The sequence below is a fragment of the Henckelia pumila genome, chromosome 3, assembly GCF_033568475.1.
Source record: "Henckelia pumila isolate YLH828 chromosome 3, ASM3356847v2, whole genome shotgun sequence".
Classification (NCBI taxonomy): domain Eukaryota; kingdom Viridiplantae; phylum Streptophyta; class Magnoliopsida; order Lamiales; family Gesneriaceae; genus Henckelia; species Henckelia pumila.
Window position 1 is genome coordinate 191,292,933 of NC_133122.1, and position 8,563 is coordinate 191,301,495.

Genomic DNA, 8,563 nt, shown 5'->3' on the forward strand with positions numbered 1-8,563 from the left:
CTGCTCCGCTGAGGCCTAGAGTTATATCGCTTCTGAGAGCGCGTGCGAACAGATAGAAAAGAAGAGTGACTCGCAGGGACGTGGGAAGTCGCCAAAATCTTCACTCTCTTATCACTATCAGCCTCAACCTCAAAAGCAAGAAAACGATTGGGATCGGGGAAAACATACACTAGATCATGAGCAAAAGTGGACACATCTGTCTGCGGCGGAACCATAACGGTCACCTCTCTCGAAACAGAGTTGTCCTCAACAACCACCTGAGGTGCCAAAGTATAACTATCACCAAAGGCAAAAACATCATGACCAACATCCTCTTTTAAATCTCGGAGGGCCTCAAAAAAATTCACAAACTGAGGTAAAACACGACCCTGAACCTTATGCGGTCTCTGTCTACCCTTATTTTGAATCCACCCATCCACAGATATCGAAGGACCAACATTGGTGGGAGGAACCATATCGTGCTGACCACCTTGAGGCTGGTCCCCAGGGACTTGACCAGAATCTTGAGGAGTCTGAGAAGCTTTACCCTGATGTGTGGGCCGTCGCTTACGACAAGAGGACCCTCCGAGAGCAAAACTCAAGGAAGTGACCCGACAACTTCCAATGAGTACAAAAATGGAGAACATTTTCAAAAACAACCTCAAATTTTTGACAATGATCTCCCCATCCAACCCAAATCTGATCCGGCCGAGCCAAGAGAACATCCATCTAAACACATACCCTAGCAAAAGAATCAACATCCATCTCAACACATACCCTAACAATTCGATGTAAAACATCCAAGAGGAATTAGAATTATGTATAACCAATGATGTTTTATACTTTTAGTTAAATGAAATTATCTAAATGAAACGTATTAAAACTTAACTACTATGGTCATCCTTATATCTTTATTTATGAATGAAATACCATTTCAATTTAAAACATACAAAAACAATTAGAATTATTGGAGTACAATAATTGTCCCGGCTGGGTAGAGCGATTGAACCATGATGCTTGGGCTGCTGTGCGATTTAAAAGATTTGAGTTATACTATTACCATCAGTTATAGATTTTGGTAAAGCGACGAGCGCTCGGTCCAACAATTGATATCAGAGCCAAGGTCACGAGTTCAATTCTCATTGATTGCAAGGATCTCAATTATTGGGAGGAAGATTGTTGAAGTGCAACAATTGTACATGCTGGGTAGAGCGATTGAACCATGACGCTTGAGTTGATGTGCGATTTAAAAGATTAGATTTGAGCTGCATGTGATTTAAAATATTTGAGTTGCACTATTACCACAACTATAGTTTTTGTTAAAGCGGCAAGTGCTTGGTCCAAAAATCATGGTCAGAGTGTCACTATAAAGAAAGATTGTATTATTTCATAGAAGAAAAAATAGTGACAGAACTAATGGATATTAATAGGGTCAACGGGATTACTAATTTACAAAGATCAACTTAGGTAGTGTCTGCAACCTCTAAGCAAAAATGATTATGAATTTTTTCTTAACAAATTTGTTAAAAAAAATCTATAATCGCTTGTGTTTAAAGATTGTAAACACTATTTTAGAATGTTTCATATATGTTCTATTGAAAAAGTTTCATATATGGTTGCCACTTGTTATTACGTGAACTCTAATTGAAATTGCAAAAGCTACATTTGAATTTTTGCGAGGTCTCAGCAAGCACCCTCCCAGTACCCACACAAGTATTGTTGTTTGTGATGTGTTGAATAAGTATTAATTTGTTGATCGGAGAATTGAAACAAAGTGTATATACTAATAGTTGAATGCTACATATAATGATGCTTCACAGGGTCCCAATACAACCATAATTTCTATCTCAAAAATTAAATAAATAAATAAATACATCCATAAATAAATATGTGATAGCAAACCGAGAACTAAGCTAATTAAGCCACTAGTAACACACGAACCGAGTAGAAGAATAGGGAAATGACAGGCTTGGAAGAAGATTACTAACCCAAAGCAAATATAATTCTAAATGAGGGAAGAAATGACGGTTTAAAACATGGAAAACAGAGAATTTCAAAGAAAATCACCATGAAACAAGCTTTCATAGCAGAAATCACAGTGCAATAGTTGCAGAGACAAGCACACACACCACAAAGTACTTTTTTTTCCGGCAAGTTTAAATAGTTCAGATGAATATGTATCCCACAACAAAAACAAAGAACACACAAGAAATAAACTCGGATCCAGGTCCTTGTTCCATTTATTATGCCTCATCCACATTCCATGAGCACTATTTCACTGCACATACATCAAAACATTTAGAATTAGGTCAAGTCAAATGGTTTGAAATTATAATTATTGGCAAGACAGCTTAGAGATTTTGAGAGTCAAACTGAAGAACATAAGATCCAACTGAGAACGTGAAGTAAGATGCCATAAATGGTTTTTTAATCCAACCTTTAAGCCATAGTAAGGATTGGTTTCATCAGAAGATGGTGGTGGCGATGGAAAGGTGAAACCTCTTTGCATTTCTTGGCTCATGAAAAAAGCCTGTTGAGAGAAATAGATATACAAGTCAACCCAAAGAAACAGTGACATCACTATGTCATAAAGGTACATTACATCAATATTTCATGACAAAATAGCACAATGTGCGACACTTATTTACTGTAAAAACAGGTAAACTCTATAAAACCTGGTGGTGTGTGCATTAAACTAAAAATTCTTTAAAAAAAAAGGAAAAACAGAAGGTCCTACTTTTTAAAAAAAATTAAAAGTGAAACTAAAACAAATATTTAGTTGAGGTAGGCTACGGTCCTATCCTCACACACTTGATCTTTATGAATTATAATACTTACATGGTTCATGTTGTGCACATTCATTTCGTATACCAAGCGTGGATCAATTGTAACAGCATGGCCTGCTTGCGCGATGTCCTAATTTCATTGTATGTGCAAATCTATTAGATTGAAAACGCAATTGTGAAACAATGATATTTTTTTACCACATTAATGGAGGGAGGGGGTTGGTTTTGCTTTAAAATGGGTTTGAAACTGTCAACGTATGTCTCCTATTGAGAGAAGATTACGTCACTGGTAGTTGAACAATAATTATTTTGGTAACAGAAGAACGTGTCATCAAATGAGAAATTTTTCTTGGAGGATCTAAAGTAGAGTGCTTTAACAACACTTTCCATGAAAATACGAATAACATTATTAACATGTCATCTCATAGGTTGCGCTCAGATAAAAAAAATTTGATTAGAAAGGAGACATTTAATTTGGAGAGGGATTTGAAATGGCACCCAAATCCATCACAACATTGACATAAATTAACAAAGGAGTGATTTGAAATTCACACGACATAATTCATCCTTGGATACTTCAATCCATGCTCATTAACTACCACCAATATTGCATGTGGAGAATCATGTTAAAATCTTTTGTTCCTCCAAATTGAGAAACAATTTGCATACGTTATCCACTAAAATATCACAAATATAAATTTCAAGGAATAAATGAATGTTTTTGGTTATTGTATACTCACTGATGGATTCATGGTTTGCATATTCATAGGAAAGATTGGGTGATAAGTTGGGCTTGCATCTGGTACAGGGAGAGGAGCATTTACTCCAGGATGGTTCGGTGGTGCCAATGGTGCCTCCTAAACTCAGGGATCAATAGAAATTCTTAGGCATGAATTCAGTAAGGATAGGATAATTAGATTGATTTGAATATGAAAAGGACATAAAACTTAAAAAAAATCAGAAAATAAAGAATAACCAGGTGCATTTCCATGGGGACAAAGTCAGTGAGGAAGGTTAATTGGTCCTCTTCCCTTACTGCCTCGACAACATCGCCACGTTGTAGCGTTCGTCGCTTATTATCTCGAGCATGTACCCAAGCACGTAGGGTCAACTCCATGATGAAAATTTCACAAGCTTTAGCAAATAGCACTGGTGTATCAGCACTGACCATCTAGGATATTTATTTTCAAAGCAACTGTGATCAATTGTCATGTCTTTTGAACACATAATAATGAATAGAAACTATTTCCGATGCTTTTGGAGATGCTTATCAAAATTTCATGTATAAAAAATAATTTGGTTTAGGATAAAAATGGTCACTGGTAGAAGAATGCACATCGCCATGACTCAGCTTTATAATTCCAAAAATAATTCTGACTACAACAAGATATCACACATGGGTAATTATGCATAGTCTCACATACTTGCATATAAACACATGCATTTTAGTCTACCACAAAAAAAAAAAAACATAATTTTTTTGTATGAATAGTCCCAAATGTATGCCAATAATTTTTTTAAAAAAATTAAATATTAAATCAATGACTTAAAATAAGATGATTTGATGTTAGAATATCACATCACATACACACCTATGCTTGCGTATTTATATTTAAGGAAATATAGCGTTATTCTTCGAGGTACCAAAAATCAGTAACGAAAAAAATACCTTAACTTGCTCATTGGATTTCATGATTCTTTTTATGCAAGCTATTGGGAGAGGGTGTGGACGGCGAGCATCTATAAAAAAAATTATGTCAATCACAATCAATTAATGGAAATAAAGGTGAAAACAAGTATAACCTAGACCTTTTTTTATAAGACCTGGAGCATTGAATATTTCCTCGCGCCGTTCAATCCAAAACTTTTCCATGTTTTGCGCAACAAGATTCTTCAAACGGAAATCAGTGCCATCTCCTTCCTGCGCACACATTTGCATTAAATTTCTGATACAAGATAAGACAGCAAAAATATTCTGTTGGATTTTATTTCAGCGATTACCTGATGGTTAATCAGTGATGACAACGGAGGCGCTGGGATGAACTCGTGCATTTGCGATGATGCGTTGGACACAGATGAGAAATTCATACCATTATTCATGTCCATGGTAAATTTCTGCTAGTGGTTGTCAAAGTCCGATGAACTTGTAAATCAAAGGACAAACGGGAATGAGAAAGACGAGAATTAAATCTGGAATAATATTTAAAGTAATTTTATTTTGTAATGTCAAGTACAGGTAAGACTTACAAAAATATAGGAGGGACAGATAATAGCAATCAATACGGACAAAGAATCTCGGCTCTAACTACTAATGGATAATTATGAAAAACCGGCCAAAATTCTTCAAATAAAAATTAAATGAAATTTCTGAGTCAAGTAGAAGATATTTAGATTTCCAAATGAAAAGAAATGATAAACAAACATTAATGTCTATTATAATTTTAATTTAGAAATGAAAACGCAACCAATGAAATAGTACGATTTTTGGTAATGGCATTTCACGACAAAAATGTATCCACTAGTCCCAACAAAGTTTTCCATACACAATTACAATTAATAAGTAAGAATTTGTTCCACTATTTTCTATTTCAAACAAATCTATATACAATGATTCAAAACAAAAGTAATTTTTTCTCTGGTTCACATGTGATGATCACTTGAAAAATAAAATGATAACATAAAATTATATTATCACACACGTGCACAGAGAGAGCTAGCATTTTATTGACTCAAAGCTTTCAACTGAAGAACTTGTTCCATGTAACAGAAAGAAAAGAAATACAAGATCCCTTTTATGTTTGAAGTGGAGCATGGAGTGGCTATACTAGGAAACATAACTTAACCATATGACATAACCTCAGTACCTTGCAAGAGATTTATGGCTGCTCCTACATTTTAACATTAAGTTTTACCCTTGTAAAACAAAACTTAACCATTGGAAGCTAGATGATAGATGAGTCACTTAAACAAGCTAAAATATTTATAAACACGCTATTACAAATATGAATATTAATAAAAACGATTTTATAGTAATAACTGGTTCAATTATCCACAAGCATTGGAGAAAATCAAGGAAAAACACAGAGAGAAAACATTTTTTATATAAACTTACAGTTGTTCATCACATTGGTTCCAACAGCACAATCGGGAATCAACCTTTTTCTACCATCACCCTATAATTGTGGTGAAATAAAGAGCATCAAGACAATCATGGAAACTTAACCGAAATAATCAAAGGGTTTAGTCAAAACTACCTGCAGAGCAACCGAACACCATAACAGTGTCTTAGAACAAAGAATATTGATAATCTGAGTACATCTCATAATCTTAGTACTTTCCTCACCAATGAACCTCATACCAGGCACAGTAATATATAGCATTTCTAAGTTCTTGGCTTTGAATTAGTTCCCACAGTACAAGTTATCCTGGCAACTTGATTCACCGCCCAAATGCACCTTTTAAAATCCACCAACCACTTGCCTGATGGAGTGTCAAGGTAAGAATCTGCCACAGACCCCAGCTCTTCTTCACATTCTTTAAATTAGGATTTTTTGGTCCCTTACAAGATCAATAAAAGATTCCAAATGATATCATCCGAGAAATGATTCTGTTCTTTTACGATTTTTCTATAGCTGTTAGGAGCACTCTGTGTGGAGAAGCTCTGGGTTTTGCCTGAACAGGAATAGAATAGCTTGTCTTCAACCATGAAGTTATTGAAGTAGACAACATGCTACTGAAAAATAGAGTAAACATGTCGGAAAACAGAGACATCATTTGGGTAACATTCATGCTCCACCGGATGTTTTACATCCATGGAGATTTCACCCACCCTGGATCCCCAAAACACGGGCTAGGGCCCCATGAAAATCTGGGGCCCCAAATTATCCAACGTTGCTAGTTTCACTTGGCAAACTCCACCTGGTGCAGCATAGCATGTACCAATGATTTTGGTTTGTTATATTGGAATCTATATAATTGACATCCTAAAGTGAGTAAGAAATAGTTTATGATTGATTTATTTCCTACTTAAAATATAATTAGCAGAAAAATCAGCATATACATGCAATCTCTTGTATAACAGGCCGTGTTTAGCCTCATCTGCTAATATAATTTTTTCTCTCACCAGCTTTCATGACATCAAAGCGGGAAACATAGTTTTAGAATCCCAAATCATGGATCCCCTGATTTTAATGATGGAGCCGACAGTTTAAGGCAGAATTACATTAATGCATAATCTCAAACTAAATCTGAACTCCTGACTGATCGATCCTGTTATTGATGATTTTAAATGAACATAGATACTTCTTTGTGAGACAGATACTTTTGTGTAAGAAAGTGCGGAGACAGATACGCAAACCAGCAATGGCACAGACATACATTGGTTCAATATCATTCCAAGGACCAGCCACAGTTCTTCAGTGATAATTAACTAATTAGTCCACTAGAACAACACCACCATGTCAACTGCAGCAGCTACAGTGACCCTCTTGGGACTCAGCTGGCAAAATGCTAAACAACAGCATTACAACTAATCATTAGTAGCAGGCAGTAAAAAGACACATCTGGGCTTACCCCTATGGCAATAAACATGTTTCTTATGGAAATCTTGTAATGTTCTAATACATGAGTCATGACCCAGCAGTGGTTTTACACTGCACCAACTGAATAGGCATCATAAGTTTTTGAGCTGGATAAATAATATTTGAGTTTCAACTAAAAGTAGCTCGACCAGACACATTATTTCTTTTATCCTCGCCTATAGTAAAATTAGTTACATAAATCGGGGAACTTCTAGTTTCTTTTATAGTGGAGTCCGGACACATTGTGCATAATTTTAAGACCTCTATGGGCCGTAAAATATACATTGGTGAATTGCCAATTCCTCCCCATTGTCGTCACCCGCCCGTCTTCTTCCAATAATCGCTCAATATTTTAATGAAACCAGCACTTGGTATATCTCTGCTCATTCTTCCACCCATCACCAATACCCACCGCTGAAAAGCATTACTCGGCGGAAAAAGAGAGAGAAGACATAAAAATACCTCTTGATGGAATAACACAAGCCCAAGAAGACTTGATGCTTGACTAGTTGTGCCGCCGCCGCCGCCGACGAAAGCAAAATCCGGCATGATAAATGAACAAAATCTTGTTGGCAAACGAAGTATTCCCTGTTTTTCCATGAACGGAGCAGATTACAGAGGGTCCAAATGAAGAACGGGGTCGAATTTTTAGAACAATTTATTTTATTTTATCGTAAATTTGCCAAACTTTCCCGTGACAAAAGTAATTGTTTGTATCCCTCATCCGCCAGAAATATATTTTTATACGTTCGGCTCACAAATCTTTTTTTCTATGAAAATAGGTACAAAATATTTAAATCATTGTACTAATCTATATTACATTATTTAACTTTAAACATTTTAATTTCATGGTCCGTTATCGTAATATCAAATTTATCATACATTAATTTAATATTTTTTTGATAGTTCTTTAATTATGAAAATGTTATATTCTTTTGGTAGATATTTATATATGACAATGTTATTTTTATTTTTTTCATTAAAAAATGAGTTATGCAAGCATGCAACACGTGTATCTGAGTACTAGTATATATGATATTTGAGCATTAGTGATTTCAAAGTTGGTGCTAATGTATGATTTTGAATGCTCAAGCATGTATAACAAATATGAATATTACTGACATATTTGTCTTTTCACGTATGAAAATTGGTGCAAACATTGAAATATGATTTTAACATATGATATCTAGGTACAACTATACCAAATTATCAAAATAT

The 8,563-nt window shown here is 35.2% G+C and overlaps 1 protein-coding gene across 5 annotated transcripts; it reads right to left on the reverse strand.

Moving 5' to 3' along the window:
- Positions 1-2,042: 2,042 nt before the first annotated feature.
- On the reverse strand, positions 2,043-8,031 carry LOC140889929 (nuclear transcription factor Y subunit C-2-like). Of its 5 annotated transcripts, none has more exons than XR_012152168.1 (12): positions 7,808-8,031; positions 7,143-7,274; positions 6,020-6,437; positions 5,878-5,938; positions 4,767-4,908; positions 4,575-4,686; positions 4,435-4,505; positions 3,742-3,936; positions 3,506-3,622; positions 2,818-2,918; positions 2,417-2,509; positions 2,043-2,257 (listed from the first exon to the last, which is right to left on the reverse strand). XR_012152168.1 is itself a non-coding variant. In XM_073297675.1 (12 exons), the coding sequence occupies exons 5-12, from the start codon at positions 4,869-4,871 to the stop codon at positions 2,255-2,257; spliced, it is 759 nt and encodes a 252-aa protein (XP_073153776.1). In that variant the 5' UTR covers positions 4,872-4,908; positions 5,878-5,938; positions 6,020-6,437; positions 7,143-7,274; positions 7,808-8,031; the 3' UTR covers positions 2,043-2,254. The 5 variants fall into 5 exon arrangements, 4 of the variants coding, with proteins under 4 accessions (XP_073153776.1, XP_073153773.1, XP_073153775.1 ...); XM_073297675.1 differs by having other exon boundaries at positions 2,818-2,895; positions 4,590-4,686; XM_073297672.1 differs by having other exon boundaries at positions 2,818-2,895.
- Positions 8,032-8,563: the final 532 nt, after the last annotated feature.

Bases quoted from the DNA above. Each gene is read 5' to 3' on its own strand.
- LOC140889929 (XM_073297674.1), bottom strand. From the start codon at position 4,871: ATGGACATGAATAATGGTATGAATTTCTCATCTGTGTCCAACGCATCA. The intron at 4,506-4,574 runs GTCTAGGTTATA...TTTTTTTTATAG, and splicing joins TCCAGGTCTTATAAAAAAAG to ATGCTCGCCGTCCACACCCT. The intron at 2,896-3,505 runs GTGAGTATACAA...CAATGAAATTAG, and splicing joins TGCAAACCATGAATCCATCA to GACATCGCGCAAGCAGGCCA.